The 24,024-nt window shown below is 28.8% G+C and overlaps 3 protein-coding genes and 1 pseudogene across 4 annotated transcripts; 2 read left to right on the plus strand and 2 right to left on the minus strand.

Annotated features, from left to right (window-relative positions):
• The first annotated feature begins 901 nt into the window (after positions 1 to 901).
• Positions 902 to 9,312, plus strand: LOC130813639 (uncharacterized). Its single transcript, XM_057679475.1, has 13 exons — positions 902 to 1,034; positions 1,536 to 1,723; positions 2,273 to 2,362; positions 2,778 to 2,830; positions 2,919 to 3,015; positions 3,398 to 3,471; positions 4,535 to 4,652; positions 5,202 to 5,312; positions 5,596 to 5,672; positions 6,494 to 6,560; positions 8,718 to 8,783; positions 8,897 to 9,004; positions 9,208 to 9,312. Exons 1-13 carry the CDS (start codon positions 902 to 904, stop codon positions 9,310 to 9,312), a joined length of 1,287 nt encoding a protein of 428 aa, XP_057535458.1.
• A 715-nt stretch (positions 9,313 to 10,027) lies between these two features.
• Positions 10,028 to 16,495, plus strand: LOC130813640 (uncharacterized). The gene is made up of 8 exons (XM_057679476.1): positions 10,028 to 10,399; positions 10,460 to 10,672; positions 13,284 to 13,414; positions 13,689 to 13,755; positions 14,162 to 14,226; positions 14,378 to 14,468; positions 15,323 to 15,390; positions 16,168 to 16,495. The coding sequence occupies exons 1-8, from the start codon at positions 10,028 to 10,030 to the stop codon at positions 16,493 to 16,495; spliced, it is 1,335 nt and encodes a 444-aa protein (XP_057535459.1).
• An 807-nt stretch (positions 16,496 to 17,302) lies between these two features.
• On the minus strand, positions 17,303 to 22,005 carry LOC130812704 (proline-rich receptor-like protein kinase PERK8). Of its 2 annotated transcripts, XM_057678267.1 has the most exons (4): positions 20,090 to 22,005; positions 19,133 to 19,236; positions 18,259 to 19,008; positions 17,303 to 17,607 (listed from the first exon to the last, which is right to left on the minus strand). In XM_057678267.1, the coding sequence occupies exons 2-4, from the start codon at positions 19,185 to 19,187 to the stop codon at positions 17,573 to 17,575; spliced, it is 840 nt and encodes a 279-aa protein (XP_057534250.1). In that variant the 5' UTR covers positions 19,188 to 19,236; positions 20,090 to 22,005; the 3' UTR covers positions 17,303 to 17,572. The 2 variants fall into 2 exon arrangements, with proteins under 2 accessions (XP_057534250.1, XP_057534249.1); XM_057678266.1 differs by lacking the exons at positions 17,303 to 17,607; positions 20,090 to 22,005 and having other exon boundaries at positions 18,128 to 19,008; positions 19,133 to 19,269.
• LOC130813641 (protein transport protein SEC23 A-like) lies at positions 20,331 to 22,390 on the minus strand (annotated as a pseudogene).
• Positions 22,391 to 24,024: the final 1,634 nt, after the last annotated feature.

A 24,024-nucleotide genomic window follows, 5' to 3' on the forward strand; every position in this document is an offset into this window, starting at 1 on the left:
AAAAATTCTGAAAAAAACTCATAAAAAAGTGTTGGTTTTTTCATAAAAGATGTTACTTTTCGTAAAAAAAATGTGTTACTTTGTATTATATTTTTTTTTTTGCAAAATATTTTTTGTTTTTCAAAAGTAACATTTTTTTTGCTTAAAAATACCAACTTTTTTTTAAAACAAAAGTAATAGTTTTTTGTCTAAAAATAAGACATTTTCTGTTAAAAAGTAACACAATTTTATTACGCATATTGTTTCTCACAGTTCTCATATAAGCTTGGTTCTCACTGGAATTTGACCATATATATATATATAAAGGTCAGATAAGAATTAAACTTATATGAGAAACGTAAGAACTATGTTACTTTTTGGTAAAAAGAATTGTTACTTTTATGAAAAGATTATGAAAAAAATTAATTAAAACCCGATAAAAAAATGTATTACTTTTTCACAAAACATGTTATATATTGGCAAAAAAGTGTTATTATTGTAATTATGTGTATTAAATTTTAGTTATTAAAATAATATTATTGTCCTATCAATTAGTAGTTTAAATAATTATGCAACGTACTTTCATATGTCTATGAAATTATTATAATTAAACATATTTTAAGCTTAATAGAAGTAAAAGAAATTATAGGAGTACTTGTTTGAGAAGTAAAAACCTTTGTTTTTTTCACCCAAAATAAATGATATATATTTTAAATGAAATTACTTAATTGTATCAACAATAGTAAACAGATATTAATATTCATAGTGATTTCCTGAAAAGTAGGACCCTAAAATTACTAGGAACCTATTGATTATATCTTTTTAGTATAATGCTCATTTCTTAAAAAAATTAACTCATTTTATTATTGAATATCTACAGAAATATTATTAATTATTAATTGGTTTTGATTAATTAATTAAGATGTCTTGGTTAAAATTCAGGGGGAATTTGGCCATGGAAATGAAGATAAAGAATAAAAATAAAACCAATCTTTCACATATTCGCTCTTTTGCTGATATTGTCGTATTACAAGTTGGTAATGTTGTTGCCAATGGTTCTAATCTCCTTCATAGTCACATTGTAATTTCTCTTTTTATTTCTTTTTTCTTATTAAATATTATTTTTCCTCTTTCAAATTAGTTGTTATATATAATTTAATTATATTCTATTTTATGTTTTTAAAAACTTTGGATTTGAGGATTAAAATTAGGGTTCAATTGTTTAAACATTTTTAAAAAATAATTTAATAAAATCAAGGTATAAATGCAATAATTGATTTGGAGACCGACTAAAGAATCTATACATATTAATAGGATTATTACAACGGTGGATCTTAAGTAATTTTTATGGCTGGAATGAAAATCATAGCTAATACAAAGTCAAAATAAAAAATAAAGGGTCTGAATAAGGTGGGTCGTAAAGAAAGTTCGTGCTTTAATGCTCTAAATTAAAGATAATATACTTTAATATCAAATGTTTTTTGTAATATTAAAATTGTGGATTTTCTATTAAGTAATTTTAAATTTATTTATAATTTAGGGAAATGAAAATATAGAAAAATTTAAGGATGCTGTGAAGAGATTGGAGGAATTTTCAAAATCATGTAGAGGAGAGGAGAGAATTGTACTTTTGAGAAGATGGTTGATATCTCTTAAACAACTTGAAGGCTTCACTTCTATAGAAAGTAATAATTGTATAAGGGATGATCATCATAAATGTATGCACCAACAACTTGATGATCTTGTAAGTTTCTACATCACTTTATTTTTTGAGGTTGCTTTAATTTATATAGAAATTAACATTTCCTAGAATATGTTTTAGGCGTATTTAAAAGAATAAATTCACGCTAGAAACTAATAAAATGATTACTATTCGATTATTTCTAAATAATTGCGTGCCACTGAAACTGTACTCAGCCTTAATGATACTTTTTTATGTCATTTAAAATAAAACACCTTAATTTCAACCTTTTTCCGATTTTTTTTCATCCTTTCTCAAACAAAGCTTTCTAGCCATCAAAAACATCGATTTTCATTTAAGTCGAGTATATTTTCAACGAACACGCAATTATTCAAGAACAATTGAAAGATGAATTTATTTCATCAAATGAGCAGTAAAAAATAGATTGAATTATTAATGTTTTTTTTTTCTACCTAAAATTTTAAGATAAAAAAATAAATTTTATTTTATTATTTTTTATACAAAATAAATTAAAAAAGTAAATTCAACAAAAAGCTATAAAGATGGTTGTTCTTACAAATTAAAAAATTTGCTAATATTTATTTAATGTAGGACTGGGATCACATTCAGGAAGATGCACATTTGAATATTGTTGATGTAGTTTTCCATAGCCATGTTGTTGAAGGAATTGTCTTGTCCATGGTTAGTTATACAATACTCTAAATTTTACATTTTAATTTTTATTCAAGCCATATATACGAGTAATATGAATTATTGTCTATTTTAAATTCTAGAATAATAATAAAAATATCTAGTACATGAAACTATTAGAAATTAATTTCTTTTGGAATTAACTTGTAATAAATATAGAAAAAAAGAATAATGCAAAATAATCTAAAATGATCATAGATAAGACTATGTAAGGGCTATAATAATCATCCACTCTACATTTTAAAAATATATGAAATATAAACCTATTATTTTAATTAAATACGAATAAATTTTTAGATCGAATAAAATATTGGTTTTTAATCCTTTTTTTCTCGGCATATGCTTAAAAAAAAATTGTAGGTTTGTAATTTAAGATGATTTCTTATTGTATATTCTTTTTATGCAGATTCTTGAAGCACCTAATGAGGAAGAAAGTATTCTTATTTTAGATATTTTCAGGTTAGTAGATTTATTAAATAGTTTTAAACCAACTTATTAATTCATGAATTTAATAAAATTCATTATTTTTTTTTAAAATAATTTTTAGACTTTCTCTAATGGGTGGAAGGAAAGTTCATGAATCAATTATTAATAACATTCAAGACTTAGCAAAAGTTTTCTCAAGCTATCATGAAGAAGTATTGGTATGCATTGGTGATTTTCTATTCCAATATATATTTTTGTACATAAATTTCTCTTCATAAATTTATTAAAGAAAAATATTGGTATGGATATATGGTGTTGGGGTGATATTTTTCACAAAAGTATTTTTCCGGTCATGGTCGAATTATATCTATATTTATCATATCCAGTGTATCTCGTTCATAGAATCATGGTCGAATTTAATTGTTCAAATTATTATTTGGCCTACTAAATTTTTTTAAATAATTTATTTTTATATTAAGTTGTCCACCCTATCTCAAAATAAATTTTAATAACTTATAATGTGACTATATGCGACTAATTATTTTAAAAACAAAATAAATTTATATATGGTATCATTTTTTTCTTTTCTTCTTTGTGAAGTTAAGGCGTGAAGAACTTCTTCAATATGCTCAAATTGCTATAACTGGTCTTAAAGTAAATGCTGATATCTCGAGGTAATTTATACTCCCGACTTTTTACTACTCCATATTAAAGTTAAAGTTTAAACAGGGAATTGATTGTTTTAGCAAAATTGCTTTTTTAATACCTTTTTGAAATTATTATTGAGTTAATTCTAATTTTAAACAACATAATTTCGAGAAAATAGTTTTTTTTTCTTTTTTTTTTTTGCGATATATAGTCATATATAGAAGTACCAAATTTATCTAGGAAAGTTTGAATTACTGTAACTTATTTGTCTATTAGATCTATTATCTACATAATACCTTAATTAATTTTTTGAGATTAAGTTTCAGACAATATTTATAGTAGAATATCTTAAACAATCAAAAATACATAATATCTTATTTTGCAATCCCTTTAAACTATTTTAAAAAGATCTTGCTTACGAACGTTTTCGGGATGTTTGTTAATAAGGATATATTAAGAAGTTTTCACAACAGACCCGATGATCCAATTATCACCTGACCTTATAATCGAATCTGATTTGACCAGACTTTAAAATGTATTTACAGTTATGTAAAAACCAATGTAGACACAAAATCCGATTTTGAACCGACTCGAAACACCTGTTCCGAAATAAACCCGATGACCCGAAAGAACACCTCTTTATTTACCTAATATAACATAAAATTTAAAATCTATCACCAAATTACACTTCAAAATATAATAATAATTTTATTTAAAAATTTGAAATTGGCTCAAATTTATTGTTTAGCAATTAAAAATTTTCAAATTTGGATTTAGATCAAATTCCACCAGAATTTTTAAAGTAGTTAAAATTGAGAATTTGAAAATGACTACCTAAACTTTGTCATTCTCAAATTCTTCATTTATAATTTTATAATTAAAATCTATAATTTAAAATGAAATACTTGTTTCCAAATACTACATTATATTATTTATATCTTATATTTTGTTTTCTAAATTATACTTTGAAATATGTTATTGTTGCTATTAACGAACGAGCGTTGATTAGCTTTTGCCTTTAGAAATTATATTCAATAATAATACTACTACGATTAAAATTTCTAACTCACTATAATGATTTGATCTCAGAATAGATACGGAAGTTTCAACGTTGACAACAAAAATGCATGAAACTAAAATCAAGCATCAATGTATAAATGATGATGATCGCACGTTATGGCAACAAAAGAACTTCATCACCTTAGAGGTACTTTTCCAAACATAAAGTAACCTAATTTCCATTCTCGTTGCCCCTTTCTTTATTCTACTCAACCACTAAAAAAAACTTTCTACCAAGTATATGTCTAAATAAAAATAAATTAAAACAATAATTTTTATTAGAGTATATAATATGTTCTGGGGGCCTCAAATAAAAGTTTAAACTAAAATTCTAATATGCTCCCTCATACAGAGAGCCCTTTGGGCTAGATGTATGAATACAGTACATGCCCTTTTTATTACTTCCACTTTAAAAAAGGATGGTTAAGATTCAAACCCGTGAACTCATGTCACGTTGGCTTATAATACCATATCAAGAAACCAACTCAACCAAAATATTAAATTGATAGTTGAGGTTCCAGAATATATTATATACTCTTACAATTTTCATGCACTTCTAAATTACGTGAATCATTTTTTTTTTTTAAAAAGTTGCAAGAATCACGAGTTATTCCAGTACTGATTGAATGCTTATCCTTTCACTATTGTGATGAGACTTCGATTATCATACTAAATTCCTTGCTAATTTTGTTTCAAGGCTTTGAAGGAATCACATTTAAAGATACGATTGTACTTGAAGATAGAAGCACTCTTATTGCACAAAAAAGCTATACAAGATGGTGATTCTTTAGAAAATCATGCTCAAAAGGTTGAATCTCTATCATACAATTAATTTTTATCTTTATTCATTTTCTATCTTTGATTTTGCTATACTTTTTAAATTAAAAAGAGAATTTTTTATATATTATATAGCAAATAAGTAATGTTACAAGTAAATTGGAACGGAAAAATTATGATGAATTTCGATTTTAGTGTTTTGTTGAGTAACATTATACTTTCATAGTATTTCTATCTCTTTGAATTTACTATATATTTACAGTGATATTTTTCTTTATAATATATTTATTAACGTTAGTATTTTATTTTGACAGGTTAATAAGTTGAAAGTTCTATTGAATTCTCTAACTAAATCTACTTTAAAAGCTGAGAGGCAAATTTTAGATCAAAGGTCAGTTCACTCAACAATACAATATTTTATATTGTGGTAGTTTGATAAATAGTTGTTGATTGTTAGTTATTTATTTATTTGATCAATTTAACGTGTTGGTTATTTTTGTTGACTTTTAAGTTAATTGAATATATCAGTTGTTAAAGGAAAAATAATTAATAAAATCAAGTATTATAGTAGTTGGTTGTTCATTTGATAAAAAACGTACTAATAAGCCCAAAGCCTTTAATTCATTTTTGCTAAAAAACCAACTTTTCTGTCGGTTAAAAAATCATTTATAAAACATGCATTTTTTGGCTTTTTAACCAACCAGAAAGCCAAAGGCGATAGTCAATAAAAAAAGCTAACTCAAAAACCATTTATCAAATCCCGCGTTTTATTTGTGGTTTCCTTTTTGCATTAAACTTCTGATTTTGCCCTCCCTTGAAAAAACTATAATTTTTCTCAATTCATCAAACTCAACACTTATTCAACGTAAATGCAACCCATAAGATTTTTTGTTGAAGTTCTAGTCACAATTTTAAATTTTGGTCGATAAATTTCCGATAATTTTGTGAGCAAATAAAATAATATAAAATATCAATTCGCACAAAACTTACGAGTGTAGCTAGGGGTACTTGAAAATATAATCCATTATTATGTAAAGATGGTCAAATTTAAGAATTTTCTGAAATTTTGCATAAAATTAGTTATCTACATATTTTTGATGTTAAATTTATCTTTCTTATTATTGCTTCAAAACACTCATAATTAGTTGAGATTAAGTTGAGAGACTTTTATTTTGTTATTTTAATTTTAAGTTGAATGAATCAAATCAACAGAACTCATAGAGATGAAGCAGTACACTTTCGTCTTTTAAAAGACACTGAAGTAAGCCAAATTGAACAGGTATTTACTATTTTCTTTCAATATTTTTACACTACCATTATTAGCATTAGTTATTATTTAAGTTTATTTTATATATTATGTCTAATGTGTAAGAAAATATATAGTTAACTGTGATCTTGTTTGAATTGTCTAATCGCATACTTTCATGAAATTAAATTTTCTATGATTTTTAAATGTGCATAGTTTAATATATAAATGATCAAAATAAAACATTAAATTGTGTAAAAAGCCAAATGTTGCAAATATAATAGAACAGATGAAGTATTTCACATCAGATGCCTACAATTTTTTTTGAAAAAATATATTGTGATTATCGTGATAAAGTATATAACAAATATAAATTATTACTAATATTTATTGGGTTGATCTAATATACATTTATTGTCTTAAATCATTTACAATTTTAAAGTCATGATAACTCTTAGAGAGTGACTACTTATAGCATTAAAGTGATTACTGACAATCTTAAAATAATCAATTAGAGAAATGAGTTAATCATATGCGCTCGTCTCATAGTGAAACAGTCTACAAGATCACTTGTTGATTAATGAAGTATTAGCTTTTAATTGAGTAGATCTTTTAATATAATATCAGAGTCAATGTGAATCAAGTTCAATACTTAGAATCTCATCACCCTTAATTTTAAGTAGAATATTTTGGGAAAGGAGAGGTTATAAACCTCACTCAAGGATCACTAAATTAAGGTTTAAGTGTGTGTTTGTGTTGTGTCAAGTATGGAAATCAAATAATGCAATATAATGTAATGAATGACAATAATAAGTAAATAATCAAGACAAAGATTTAAGGTGGTTCACCAATTTTGGGCTACATTCACCATCTAGCCTAGGATTTATATTAATGTGTTTAAAGGAGAAAATAAAACTTAAAGGAATTACAATGAAGTATTAGTGTGGGAAGAGAGGAGCTTAAAATAGGAAGTATTCTTGAGCTAAGTAAGGTAGCTCACCAATGAAACTTTTTGTGCACTTAACTATGGCCTAGGACAAGTGTATATATAAGGGAAATGAGGGCTTCAAAGACACTATGGGACAGCAGCATAAAGGGACAGCAGCTAAGGCCTACACAGACCACGTGAGAAATCAAAACAGGAGCAGCAGAGACCCTGCTCGACCTAGGCTCGACCATATGGAGGTCGAGCGAGCAGCAAGGGAGGGAAAAACAGCTTCTGATTCACTCCTTTCCTTTTCTATGCTAAATCACGGTCTCTAATACTCTTGCACACTTATCTTAGGACTAATATTTTCTCTCTAAACTCTTCACATGTTGAGATTTACTACCCAAACAAATCAATCACATGTGATTCTTTGTCTTCTTCTAATCTTCACTAATTATAATGATTAATTTCCTTAATCATCATCTTGTTTACTTGGTGAACATAAGTCACCCATAATCTAACATTTTGCATTAGTATGAAAAAAGTTTGTAGTGCATTTACATTTCTAATTCAAAGAGATCTCAATTTTTAACTGTTTGTTGATCATTTATTTGAATTTCTTAACTAAATTAGCTATTTTGTTGAGCCTTCCATCAATTGCCAGGCCAGTACTTAAGGTGATGATGGGCCAAAAAAATCAGATTGTAGTTGTTCGATTAATTAAAATTTATCAAAATTTCCTATAATTATTAAAACAAAAAGAAAATTTCAGTTTTGAGTCGGGGATTCTTTAACCACATTCTCCTTATTGATATGAGTTGTCGTCTTCCTTCCTTTCCTCCCCAACCCCTGCTCATAGGTCCCGATGAGCGAAATACACTGGGTATGATGATCGATGATGAAGAAAATTTCAAAAATTTAGGAGACGTGGCCGACCTAAGCACCCTGCCTAAACATACTTCCTCCTTTCTAAAATACTTACAACATTTACTTTATCACGCAGTCTAATGCACTAATTCGATCTTTAATATCTTTAGTTATGCATAATAAAAAATTATAAAAATTTGATTTTAATAAGCTTTACAAAGAAACAATCAAACAAGATCTCACTTGATCATGTTCTAATTTATAAACAGAAGACTAATCACAAATTAAGACTGATGCAATTAATTTAGAACGGAGGAAGTATCTATCACTCAAATGTTTTAATTCTACTAGTTACTTACTTGGATATTGATTATTTTGATATCGATCCTATTTAGGAACTATTAGCAGAAATCGAAACACTTGAACAGCAAAAGGATGCCTTGGAAGTTGAATTTAGAAAGGTACTTCTAGTTTTTCTTTATTGATTCTGTAAATATTAATTTTTTTTTCAAATTTATCATTTTAACAATTTTATTTTTTTCTAAATTTTTTTTAAAATAATTTATGTTCGCAGATTGACACTTCATTAGTTGCAGCTAAAACACGTCTTCGAAATGTCAAGGAAGAAAGAGACTATTTTGATGAAGCAAGCAGCGAAATTCTCCATCATATACAATTTAAGGTATTCATTCCACTTATTTTGATTATTTTAGATTATAACGCGAGAGCTTGTTAAAGCAAGTGCCAATAATCTTAACAATGACGTTAACTTTGAACGTTTAATCGAACATACTTTGTCTTGTATTTTGGAGAGGGTCGATAAAGATGTGTCGTATATGGATGGTTTAAGGTTTGGAACGTTTGATGTTGGTTGCTTGATCGAAGCAACAAGAAAGGAGTAGAAGCATGAAGTTCGCTCGACCAAATGTGGGTTATTCGATCGGTCGAACGGGAGTGAGTGGGTCGAGCGAAAAGTGCAGAATGAGATAGTAGCCTCATTGGAAGCTCGCTCGACTGAGTGAGGTAGTGGCTCGATCGAGCTGTAGTCGAGTAGACTACATAGGATTCTATTTTGATCAGAATTCTTAGTGTAGTCATTTAATAAGTGCATTTCTTTCTTGTTTAATGTAATGTTTATTGTAATGTTTATTACCATGGTTAATTATCATAGTTTTTTTTTGGAAAACTAATTATCATAGTTAATTGGGATGTTACATGTGATTTAGGTAGGAAAGTAAAATATTAGTATAACATTATATTTTATATTATTGTGATTTAGTTTCCTTAAGTTTATATTTCGTGATATTTTGTTTCCTTAAGTTAGTCCTTATTACTTGTATAAATAGAGGTAGTACCTCTTATTATTCAATACAAATCAAGTATTCAAAACCCAAATCAGTCTTATTTCCGCATTATGATTTTCTACATGGTATCAGAGCCGTAAGGTGAATCCGAGACGGGACAACCCTATTGGTATTTTATCATAACTCATAATCAACGATCAAAAACAAATCAAAACAAAAATCAATCAAAAACAAACAAACAAACCGATCAAAATCAAAACCAAAACAAAACCAAAAAAATGATTTCAATGGCACAAGTAGAATAAATGTTCTTCCTCTTCCAAAAATTTAACCAAATCAATACAAGGCCAACAGTATCGGAAAAACTGAACTACCAAAATTACACCAAGTGGTATAAAGAAATGAAGATCGAAATTGGTGATCGGGGAAGGCTCAATCATATCATTATCGTCCCACTGACTACCACAACCGAACAATGGGAGCAAAATGATAATATGGTGATGTCATGGATAGTCGAAAATATTGACAGAGACCTTACAGAATGTTTTCTTGACTATACTAGCACCGCTCACGAACTATGGACAAGAATTCAATTCATTCTCGGACCAATTTCGCTACCTCCCTTAAATGACCACATTCAGCAGGAGGCCGCAAAGGGGAGAAAAATAGAAGAAGGAGTCATCGGTGAAAGGGGGAGCAAAGAAAATGATGAAAAACGATCTCCAAAACCAAAAGTAACAACCAACGAAAATCAAAAAGTTAAAATTGCAAAGGTTCATCATTTTGAATTAACAAAAGAACACTGATACGTGGAGGTCGTCACCAACGTTCAGATAATCCAAAACGACGGCAAGGATCGCCCAGTAGTTCCGACCAGCGACGACCCACCAACATTCGCTGGAGAAAAATTGGTCAATGTTAATGTTACCGGGACTACTAGTGCCGCCGGCGAGTGTGAGGACCAATCGAATGTTGATGGTGAAGAGAGAGAAAGTGGGGAAGGGGGAAGCACGCAAATTGAGGAGAGTGCAAAAATGGAGAAATCAGTAGCAAGGGAAAGGGGAACCAAAGACAATTGTCCTTTTTCTATATGGCGGTCCCCAACTTAAAAATAAAGATAAAAACCCTCTTAAGACTTCTCATGCCCAATTCTCTCGTCCTACCCATACACCCTTATTAACCCAACCCTTCTTAAACCAAAAATCCAAATTGACCCAACAAAAACAATCTCAATATTTTGACCCAAATAACAAAATTTACCTAAATAATTCATTTCTTGACTTTTTATCTAAAATCAAAAAATTGAAATTTAATCATGAAAAATTTACATGACAAATCATCAGGCCTTTCTCTATAAAATCAGAAAATCAACTAGCGGATTTTCTGTTCAAGGCAATTGGCTCCAAAGTGTTGAAGAATATTTTTGGCATGTTCGGTCTCGGTGATCCCAAGACCAAACTTGAGGGGGAGTGTAGGAAAGTAAAATATTAGTAGAATATTATATTTTATATTATTGTGATTTAGTTTCCTTAAGTTTAATATTTCGTGATATTTTGTTTCCTTAAGTTAGTCCTTATTACTTGCATAAATAGAGGTAGTACCTCTCATTATTATTCAATACAAACCAAATATTCAAAACCCAAATCAGTCTTATTTCCGCATTATGATTTTCTACGGTTTATGGTGATTTATGAGAGAATTCTAAGAGTGATGAATATCTTGCCTATAAATAGGATTTATCACTCATAGAATCATTCACCTCAAACACACATATTGTTGAGAGACTATTGCAATGTTAGAAACTTGAGAGTGTTCTTACTTTGCTCTAATATTTGTGATCTTGAGAGATTTTTCTCAAGATAAGGGGAGGTTTATTATAGTTGTAATTGTTGAATTCAATATAATAAACTACATTTGAGGGAAAGGTATCCAAGATACCTCATAAAACACTTGTGTTCATTTTGCATTTTATTTTCATCTTATTTTTCATTGTTGAACCTCATTAAATCTTTCATTTCAGAGCTTTTTCTTTAAATAACACAAAATGAGAGGGACAAAGGAGTATCTGAACATTTTTCACATAGTAAAGGTTATAATTGACATATGTTTCTTCCTGACAAATTAAAGTCCGTCATTTTGCCTCATTTGCTTTAAACGCGAAAATTTAGGTGTTGAATTTGATAGTTTGAAATAATGAGATAAAATTAAAAAGAAATATATAGAGTAAAAATGGTGGGATCATATTCGAAAATATAAATAAGGCAAATTAATTTATTGGCTTTCAAGTTTTTCATCCAATTCTTTTCTTTTTTTTACCATTTGACCAACCAAAAAGCTATGAGTTGCAATTGAAAAGTCACTAAACGCATCCATATAAGTGCATAAAAATTAAAATTAAAATTAAAGATGTTAATTTTCTATTTACCCTTGATCGTAATTATATATTTTTTCATAATTATTAGCCAATAACAATAACAATTACAATATCATTTCATTGCCCTTATGTCACCAAATGGTTTCTGCTTTTTACCTAGTGTGGGGCTTAGGGGGTTGGATGTACGCCATTGGCAAAGCTACATGGGGGGCTGGGGGATGCTCGGCCTCCCTTGCCGAAAATGCAATCCTTTGTATTTTTGGCTTTGGCGCTCCTTACTAATATGATATTTTGTTTTAAGAGTGCAAAAAGTAACAAAAATTACTATAACTCAATGCATGGTTGGAGTGACATATTTGTAATCTAAGGTTACGGGATCAAACTCTAATTTAAACTATTAATTTTTATGGACTACTAAATTTATATTATAATGTCACTACTCATAACTTTTCATAATTTTACATTCATTCCTTTTAGTGTTTTTTTATATTTTTGCTATTTTGATTGTAATAGTGTTTTTTTGAAGACTTACGAGGCAAATATATGAAGTCGAAAATACTTAGTTTTTTTTTCAAACGGGATAATTATAGGGAAGCATTTTTACCTGGAACGACATACGGTCAGAAACGGGGTACGGATACAGAATTTTTTTTTCCTTTAAGTACTTGTTATTAAGTGGAATTTTTTTGGTTTTCTATGTTGCATCTCATTTTTCTCCCTCCTTTATTCTTTAATTTGTAAATAAAGGTTGAAATACCTTTTTAAAAAAGTCTTCTACATCGGAACGTCACCTTGATCGATTTGGGTCACGTTTCATGTTGATTGGGGACGAACATTCTTGAATCGCACATATGGCTACGTTACACGTTCCATGTAACTATGTAGGGAGCATCAACTCTATTTGTTAAATATACTTTAGACTATAATTCATGTTCATTTCGGTCTATATAATTTAAAAATTTTCATAGTTTAACTACTTTTATATAGTAAATACTTTGCTAATATATTGATGATTTGGTCTCCCTAAATAAAAATCCTATCTTCGTCCCTAACGTACGCAACATTACTCTTGTTATACACTTGTTAGTTGTTAGATAATAAACATTAAAAATGTTAATTTTCATTTACCCTTGATTGTAAATATTATCTGCAACTTCTCATATATAATAAATCATATGCTTTAATAAGCCATTTACTATAATTTATTATAATCGAAAATTATAAAATTATAAATCTTTAATCTTATTACGTTACCAGCTAATATTTAAGTATATTTTCCATAGGAAGAGGAGCTGTCAAAATCCATTAGTTGTTGCCAATCAGAGGTAGAAGTGATTACAACTTTGATTAAATTTCTTGAGGATGCATGGGATGTTCAGCTTTTATTTTCCAAACAAACAGACAACAAAATCATGTAAGAATTATATCTTATTAATTAATTACTTGCCTTCGTTTATTATTTTTATTTTATATACTCCGGTTTTGTTTTTTTTATTTACTGGGTTTATTTACTAATAGACATTAATAAACAGTGAGATTTAACTTATCAATAATTAATATTTTTCTTTATTTATTAATAATGAGTAGTTTACTCACTGGATTAAGTAAGTTTTTTTTACTATGCTCCATATAATATTATTATTGAATGTTTTAATAATTAATTAATGTATTTTATACACTTTATGAAGTGATGAATTAGAAAAGCATTCAAACTATCAAGCTGAAATGATGCTTCACCATCTCAACACATTTAAGGTACTCTTCAATTAATTCAACTAGACATGATCTTTTATAAGAAAATTTTCACAAAATAAACATCTTTTTATAATAATTACTTTTCAAAAAAAAAATCTCTTTTGTGTTTTAATGTAACGTCATGTAGAGAAAAATAAAAACAAAAACATGACACTTAATTTTTTTTTAAGTGGAAAATAACACATATTTTAAGTGGTAACTTGCTGATTAATCGTGAACATTCGTTTAATTTTTAAAAATATCACCTAATGTTGTTACTTTTATTCAAAAAAAAGTTAGGTAAGATGGTTTTTAAAAGACAATAATATATATATATATAAAGGGTTTTTTTAAAAAATAAAATACTTATAAAATTAAAATAGTAATTTTGCAAAATTTCTTTAAGTAGCTTCTTTTTATGTGTCAGGTTGAGGTAGGAAAGCTAGTAACTCACTTTCGAATACTTATAAGACAATTAAAATCAAGTGAAGAGTAAGTTTACTATTTCCATACAATTTTAATTTACACTTTAAATAATTACTATAATAAAAATTGCATGATGCTTAATTAATAATTAAAATTATAATAAAAATTGCATGATGCTTAATTAATAATTAAAAATGTAAATAAATATTATCAACAGGTCTAATCATACTCCTTTGGAAGATGAAAGTTTTCCTATAACTATAACAAGATCAAGTTTAGAAAGCAAATACATTGATTTAGAAGTTAAGGTACGTAATTATTACTCTATCTTAATATTTTTAGCATAATTATTATAAATTAATTTCTTTTACTACTTCATTAGGCTTTTGGATTAATCATTATTTCTTACCTATTTGGACCACGTACCATTTTTTGTGAGAGGAATCGGATTCGATTCTCATCTTCTTTCATTTATTTTTATTTTTCTCAGCTTATCTAATGTTCAATTATCTCATTAGTCAATATTCATGGTGCAAAATTTACTATATATATTATATTAGTTTTTGTTTTATATGTGTATTAATTTTCAAGATGTTATTGATATATAAGTAACCAATATTATTTTATCATTAATCTATTTTAAAGAAAATTAGAAATTGTTCTTATCAAGTTAGTATACTTTTCATTACTTGAAAAATTATGAAAAGTTTATTATTTATTTTAATGTTTGAAATTATTCGGGAAGAAAATAATTACCTTACCATTTTGTATCCTAATTAAGTGTTTTATTTTCTCTTTTGATTTATTTATATTAAATGTCTTATTTTCATATTGGTAAACTTTTTCTCTTACTTATACCCTAATGTGATCTAACTATTTACACAAATGTCACTAAATTATCATTTTTTTTCTTTACTCACTTCCCCCATGTAGTTTTCCTTTCTTTTTTTAAAAATTGGTCCCAAACGAAATGAAACGTCTAATTTTAAGATTTTTTTTTTCTCATTTACATAAAAATTCTTTTTATAATAAGTTTAGTGATTAATAGTCAATTTTTATGATATTTTTGCTTGAGATAATACTCTTTTAATAATGTGTATTAAAAGAAGTGAGAAAAATAATTAATACATACTACGTCTAAACATTTCATGACATCTTGCAGCTTAGAACAACTTTTGAAATGGTTGAAGGAATGAAGCAAATATATACACTGAGTGAAGATTTTCAAAGGTGTGATAAACGATTTTATTTTGCATTTACTTTTTTTCACTCATTATATTAATTATTTTATGCTATAATAAACATGCATGTGGGATAATAATTTTTCTTGACATCTGAGAATAGCTAAATGTAGCACTAAATGTTACTTAAGCCGCTATTATACAAAATATTATAAGTGGTATTTTTTTAAAAGAAAAAATTACTTAGAATAATCCAATGATTTTCCTACAATAATCTCATCTATTGATTAATCATGAATAATACCAACTTTAGGGGTATTTACCTTGAGTATACTTGGTAACCGAATGACTTGCTATAACAAGTTTTATTTTTCTTAAAAAAAATTAAATCAAAATAAAATGTCAAAAAAAATATTACAATTTTTTTTAAAATTTCCAATTTTTTTGTTATTTAAAATTTTTTGTAAATTTTCAAATTTTTTTTCAAATTTATTTTTTTGGTGAATTTACTATAGCAGGTCATCAGGTTACTCAAGTTTACTCAAGGTAAATACCCCTAAAGTTGGAATTATTCATGATTAATCAATAGATATAATTATTGTAAGAAAATCATGAAAAAATTAAATTATTTTAGGTGATTTTTCATTTTTAAAAATAACACCTAGCATCGTTAAACCACTAACAACTACTCAAGCTACTACGTTGAACGTACTTGTGCTCTATATAAAATTGTTTACCAATAATAACAAAAAAGGCTATAATAGTACTTGTATTAGGAAAAAATATTAAAATGGTATATATTTGACTTTTTAAAATTAAAATATAGGAATAATGAGAAGAAAATAGAGGAGTTATTGAGCATTCTCAAAAAAATGGAAGTAGAATTCCAATCAATGGAAAAACCATCCATAGAAAGTAGACAAAAACAATTAATAAGATGGGAAGGGAATCCCCTAAAATTGAAGCCAAATGAAGATGAATTTAATTGCAAGAGTCATCTTACAAAAAAGGAAAGCAACAATGGTAGAAAATTATGTTGGAATTTATCAGATTTAGAAGAAGGAACACCAGAGTCTAATTCAGCCAAGCTTACCAAAAAATCACACTTTAGAGATGATAGTATTGATTGGGAGTTTGATGCTTTAGAATACTAATTCTTTTTTTCTATTTTTATTTTTATAGATTATTGCATTGTAATTTTTTTTATCCAACATAGTGAGTAATTTAAAGTTGTTTAAATGATAAAATTGATTATAATTAAACACATGTATATTTTATTTTTTGTGGTTTATTGCTTTGTTGCAATTCTTGGAATTTATTGTACTTCAAAAGGAATTACTAAGTTTAATGTAATAATAATATAAATCGAGGAAAGGGATGATTTTTTTTTATAAAAATTAAAGTTTAATGTAAAAATATGCACAAATTATTGTATGATATTATATTAAGCGTTTTATATGGGGTTAATAGCCTCATCTCATATATTATATGAGAATATAGCCCATCTCATATGGGATAAATAGCTCATTTCACAAGATTAGCTTAAAATTATATTTAATTGTATATTTAAACAGAATAATATATTTTTGAAGAAATTATGATTTTTTTTTGTTATATTGTATGAATGGTTAATTCACTATGCCTTAATTTTTATCAATTGTGAAAATAAACTATTTAACTTCAAATTGATGATAAGAGCACATAACTTTTCTCATGAAATTTGAATCTATCAATTTTTTTGTATGATTTTTTGAAAATGGTAAAATAGATGCGTATTTTGTGTTTTTAACATGATTGACTTGGACCATCTTGAGAAAACTACTAGTATAAGATTAATAATTCATTCGAGTCAAATAATAATTGGTAGTATTAGAACTTGTGTTACGACAATAGCAATATTATTCATATCTATTAGTATTTTTGATAGTATTGCAAATTTCTAAGATTAATACTTTATATATCCACCATGAAAAAAATTTAAAATTATAGGATTATCATAAACAAATCTCCCTTACAAAATTTATACCCTTCCTAATGCATAAGAAAGGATGCCAACAAAGTCCTATAAATTCTAAACTAGTTATTGACCTATTTTTTCCTCAAAAGCTTCCAATTAAAGGGTACCCTACATGTCTTTCATGGTTTGATTTTGTTACTTGAATGGTGAACTTGGACAACACTATTATTACTTGCTTAAAGCTTTGCAAAGATGTTAAATTTCTTTCTCTTATTCATTCATTACTCACAAAATGACATCCTTGTGAACCTGTAAGTATATAAAAAGCTCATATTATAAACAGAAATATCACTTTCAGTAGCAAATAAAAACAACATATAAAATAAAAAGTAATTAACAAAACAACTTACCATGAGTAATTTTACAATTGCTGGCTTTTAAAACCTACCTTTATGATAATTTTGATGAAACATAAATTATAAACTTTTAATGCTTCATTTATTCCAATATTATATTTCACTTTTTTTAGTTGAAATGCTTCTTTTATATGTTTCATATTTTTCTTTAAAAAAATTACTTTTATCAAACACAAATGATTTTATTTAAAATTTAGTACTATTAGTATATTACCAATGTCTTATTAATATAATAAGAATTCTCACTGTCTATATTATTTAGTATTTTTATTAATATTCTTTATTTAATGTGATGGCGAACACTTACATGTAAAAAAACGTACAAAATGAAAGTGAAACATAATATTAGAACAGACTGAGTCTTATGTTTGAATTAGTAAGAAAATTTAATGATTCTGTGATTCGGATCTCATATTAGAATATCAATGGTTAACATTAGATGATTGTAGTGATTTGTTTGAAAGTCAACTATTATAAAATTATGTCTTAACCAATAAAATAGTACAAAAAAAATAAAAAGAAAAAGTAATGGAAGACGACTGACTTGGATCAACAGTAACTAACATGGCAGTTCCTCCAAAGGAACAAGTAGCACCAGCAACTTTGGTCCTTTGCCAGTAACTATTGAAGGCATAAGAAGCATGTGACAGAAGTGTATTGGGTACGAAACACGACCCGTTGGGTTGTATAGGGCCACAATCTGCACCCGACCCGCATGCATAATTCATAGCCTCTTGGATAATTGGGTCTGGAACCGATGGTTTAGCAACACACCAAACGCGACCATGTCCATGTCCACCACTACCATATGGTGATGATGATCCTGTTGGTGGTGGATGCACTACCGGTGGTTCAAATACAGGTGGGCTAGGTTCAAATACGGGTGGGCTAGGTTCAAACCCGATTGGAGATTGTGGTGGACTAGGAATAATACTACTAGGTGGGCTAGGTTCATAATCATAGTATGGTGGTGGGTTTGGAACATAGTATGGAGGCCCTTGAAAGATGATTGATGGGCTTGGTATAGTCGGAGAAGGTGTAAGTCCGATTGGGCTTGGGACAGTGGTGGACGGGGATTGTGGGTTGGGTGGTGGGTATATACAAATGGGCGGGTTATAGTTGGTGCCGGGTAAAGGAACAGGAGGCAAAGAATCATAAGGAGGTAAAGTAAAAGGAGAGCTTACAGATACATCTATCAGCATATTCAATGTCTTTGCCATTTCCAATATTTTCAGGTGTTTGTGTTTCATGTTTTGATTTGTAGGACTCGATAGCACCATCGATTTCCTCGCCTCTGTAAAAAAAACATACAACATAAAAGAAACTTAACATCTAAGGCCTCAATCAAACACAAGTGATCATATAATGCTATAAATTAATCAATAGATGCCGACTACATTAGTCGTTGCTAAGCTTACCACAATGCGGGAACCAAAGGGTTGCGATTGCAAAAGAGAAATAGAGAAGGCTCATTGTCCAAAAACGACACGAATGGATCACCTAAAATGATGAGCCTCACTCACTGATATGTAAACTGAAGTGAAGTCAGTAAGCAAAGAGAGTAATGAAGAACAATAGGTAAGCTTATTGTAATTGTATATCTTTATACTTGTAACATTAAGGAAGAATGATGATTCCTTAGCCAAGTATATATCCAAGATGTGCACATCAAGATATACTCTAATTTTACAACTAATGCCTAGTATGATCAACAATTTATAATATATATGTTGATTCTTTTATATTCTAAGAATTTATTTAAATATGAAAATGAAGATAAATTATTTATTTACTTGAAATTGGAATATATGCTTATCTTCACTCTAAGAAAAATGACAAAAGTTTGTGTTTTTACCTCCCACTTTTTTCTTTTGCTTGTTTTTTACTCAACGCTAGAAAAACATGCATTTAACAAACATTTCTCTTCTATTACTTCCTCGGTCCTTTTGAATTTTTTTCATTATATTCAAAAACCTCTGACATCGATTTGCATAATGATATAAAATTAAAGAGATGAAAGAATACGTGATTTTGGCAACATTTATATTTAAGAAAACGATACTGTCTATCGAGTCTCTATGGCCCGTTTGATAGGTGATAATAAATTGTGGTAATAGGAATGAAAATTAGAGAATACAAGTCATTGATTTGAGGCGAGCTACCTATTCTCATCGATGAACTTATTTTTTAAATCATTCAGATAACAAACATTAAGCTGTATGTCGAGTATATGACAACATAAAAGATGCAAAAACATGAAGCTTAATTAATAAAAATCACAATGGAATCAATGAAGTTACATTGATGAAATCGTAAGAGATATATGAAAGCAAGGTTTTAAAAGAAAGGGGCAATGAAAGAAGCAAAAAAGTTACCAGCCAGATGAGAAATCGGTCCCATGATCTAAAACAGCAGCGGTATCTGACTGCATTGCCAGATCATAAACTGGCAGTTTCCCAATGGTACCCCCCTTCATGGTGGATCAAGCATCGAGGAGCTACCATTTGCAACGAAAGATCAATGAATGCATCTACAAATATATTTCAAATCTTTCATCTTCATGGCCAATGATGTTTCCGAGCAACAGGTCTCTTCTAAGATGGAATAATTGCAAGTTCACACAAAACACGCTTCAATGTCGTCGTGAAGAATAAGAACACCACAAGATGCTCTAGCCAGGGGTTGCGGAACAGGAACTCTAACAGGGCAAGTTTCAGCACACAAAATATCTACAACTGTGTGCTGTCTATGAGCCTCATAGCCTGATGGTCCATCCACTTCGATGCAGTTTTCTCATGATAAGGATAGTTTGGGTGAGACGATGAATAGGGAACTGATCCGGGACCAAATGTGTTGGAACTTGGATCCACCAGCACATACTATTATCCGAATCTTTACCCCTGGTTCTTAACTACCCCTCGGGATAAACCAGAAGATGGCCCTTGAAAAATCACCAGGGCAACTTCCATAGCAGTGCCCAAGCAGTGGTCTCTTGCAGTCTCTGGGATGTTTCCTTGAAAGGCCTGACTGAAGAGAAGATCATATGTGCTAAAGGGAGGGAAGCATGCACATTGCACAGGTGACAAGTATACACCAGCCCCACATATCCATGCTTTTAACTTCTTCTCTTTAGGTGATTTCCCAAGAAGCAAATCCGCAGATGCAGTAGAATCCGCAAAAAAATCATATTCAGAAACAGTTCAACCATATGAAACAACTTCAATTGTTGTTAAAGGGAGTGAATCAACAAAAGCATGTACAGAACTCTGCAGATGCTGAAGGTATGGTTCATCTTAAATTCGTTGATAACAAGTACAATGAGGGCCTTCGTTCTAGACTCTGAAACAGGGACAAAACCTGATGATCGGCTTCTAGTTTGAACATTATCAACCACAAGGTAGATTAATTCTAGAAGGCTAGGAAGGACTCCCTTATTTAATGCTAAATATTCACCATCAGTCACTTCAATCCAAATTACAACAATTAACACATTGCCAATTTCCTGAAACAATTAAAACATTACAACAAATTACAAGCAACGATGAGTAACACTATGTATTACAAGAGGACCCTATGAAATCTCTTCCCATGAGAAATAAACACCCCAAATCCCAAACGGGGCACATTCAAAACAAAAACAAAACCAGCAAGCAACAACCTTTTAGAAATACAGATTAGCCAACAATCAAGTTTTATGGCAGTAATATTACAATAACAGTTGAAGAAGCACCACCGTAACTAATATGTTTGTATAACATTTTTGAAAGGAAAGAAAGAGAAGATTGATGTGTTTTTCTTCTTAATCTTTCTAATGTTAGTCGGTACAAATTATGAAGAAGTTTTAGTTCTCTTTCTTACATTTCCTACCCTTCCATTTTGCTATCCACAAACGTTAATTACAAAAGATTTGGGTTCGCTACATAAGCCAATAAATTGGTTTCAGTGGTCCTTCACATAATTGCTTCTTTCACCATCTCAACTTGTAAGTTTAAATCCTTCAATTTTTTTCACTCCTAGTCTCCTACCCTCCAAATTATCTTCGGTCTTCCTGGCCCTCTCTTTAAGTCGCATGAGTTCCAACAATCTAGCTTTCTCGGTGGTTTACCAATGCTTCGTTTTTGTACATGTCTTAACCATCTTAAGCAATTCTCTTTCATCCTCTCTTAATATTTGCTATCCAAATCATCTACCAAAGTATTCCCATTTTTACTACTCCTATCCCCTGCTATGATCCTTTTCAAAAGCCAACGTTCTAATTCATATAGCTCTCTTTGCTATTCAAACGAAGAAAATATATCCCTTTCATTTTCCTCTATTTCATTTCCTTCTATTTCCTCATATTTAAACAAAATATAAAAAAAATACTATAATTCAACCCAAAAATCAAGAATGAGTTTTTATGATACAAAACAAGAAGAAAGCTCTAACAATTGACAACCAATTGAACAAATCAAAAGCTGTAAAAAACCTGATCCAACAAATAAACTAGAATGTAGTATATTATGTTATATAATCAACCTAAATTATTAGGTTAAGCTTTTTATTAAGTTAATTTTTTAACAAAATATCAGATTTAAAGTGTAGAATAGGTTAGGCACCTCATGAGTTCGAATCTCGTCCACCCAAAATTCAAGTAGAATATTTATCATCAAGTACAAAAACACATATACATCCATAATTCTAGCCCAAAACGTCTCGTACGAGAGAAATTTAACATATCTTTGGGTTAGTCAGTTATGTGCAATTGCTTTATAAAAAAAATGCTTATATTTTAAAAGTGAAAAAGAACAAAAGTGACCTTGTGAACAGAATTAAGGGGAGCAATGTAATCAAGAAGAGGAAGAGAAGAAGAATCTGCCACTGGAGGGTTAATGGTGGTAGAATTGTTGGTTGAGGACTTGCTTTAATTTCTGAATTTGAGTTGATTCTGGTAGTGCAGCCATTGTTTTATACAACAAGATGTGACTCAAACAGATCTGCCTGATTCTGAATTAGGGTTTGGAAAATTTATGCAAAAAAAAAAAATTAGATTAAGGAATATTTATCAGAATTTACAAATTACAGAATCGATTTTGGAAATAATTATTCCTTAATCTACAGATTCGAATCGCTTAATAACCTTTTCATCAATCAGCAAAATCAAAAAACAATCATCTAAGAATCTTGCAAGTTTGTTCGTTGAGTCGCTCATACGACTTAAGAGTTAATACTGTATTCTTTTCATATATCGCGACTATTAACGACAATTTCATTCAATCTCTCAAGTCTAAAAAAAGGAATAATTGGTTTAAAGGGTTAAGGGTTTATAAATCTCCCATTTGATATTAACCACTCTAAAATCGTTTGTTTTTTTTAAAAAAATTTATTAACAGATTTAAAAATAGTGATAGTATTTGATTTTTACTTAACAAATCTTTTAGTCTTTCCATACGAGGTTTTGAGCATGTTCGACTGCACATGGTCCCGAAAAATTAGAGTCCTTAATATTTACTTAGTATATGTTAGGTGTTTATAGATACAAAATTATTAAAAAAATATTATAATTTTTTTAGAAAAATTCCACATGGTAGCATCTAGTTTTCATAAAACGCCAGTGGTAGCATTTTTGTAAGATTTTTCCACATGGTAGCATCCAGTTTATGCACTATCTAATTGCCGTAGCATTTTCCGTTAAATTCTTGTTGATTTCTGTTTAATTCATTATTTTGTAAGATTTTTCTGCATGGTAGTATCCAATTTTTGCTCTCAAATGTTTAATTCACCATTTTAACGTTTAATTCACCGATTAATTTATCAATGCCTTTAAACGTTGTAACAATTTCATTTTCATTCAAATTATTGGCATCATAAAGTTTAAAAGGTGCACTCCAAGCACTAATACATATCTACTTAATCGTTACAATATTTAAGAGCGTTGATATATTAATCGGTGAATTAAACGTTAAAATGGTGAATTAAATATTTGAGAACAAAAACTGCATGCTACCATGTGGAAAAATCTTACAAAATGATGAATTAAACGGAAATTAACAAGAATTTAACGGAAAATGCTACGGCAGTTAAATAGTGCATAAACTGGATGCTACCATGTAGAAAAATCTTACAAAAATGCTACCACTGGCGTTTCATGAAAACTAGATGCTACCATGTAGAATTTCCCTAATTTTTAAAATTATACAGGACCTTCATAAAATATGTCAATTTTTGCTCCGCCTCTAAGTCTTTCTATGTAATTAATCTTGCTATTATAGTTAATATGCCTTAAGGATTTTATAAAACGCCTTATCAAGCCATTTTTATGTTCCTTGTC

This window comes from Amaranthus tricolor, chromosome 5 (assembly GCF_026212465.1).
Source record: "Amaranthus tricolor cultivar Red isolate AtriRed21 chromosome 5, ASM2621246v1, whole genome shotgun sequence".
Taxonomy (NCBI): domain Eukaryota; kingdom Viridiplantae; phylum Streptophyta; class Magnoliopsida; order Caryophyllales; family Amaranthaceae; genus Amaranthus; species Amaranthus tricolor.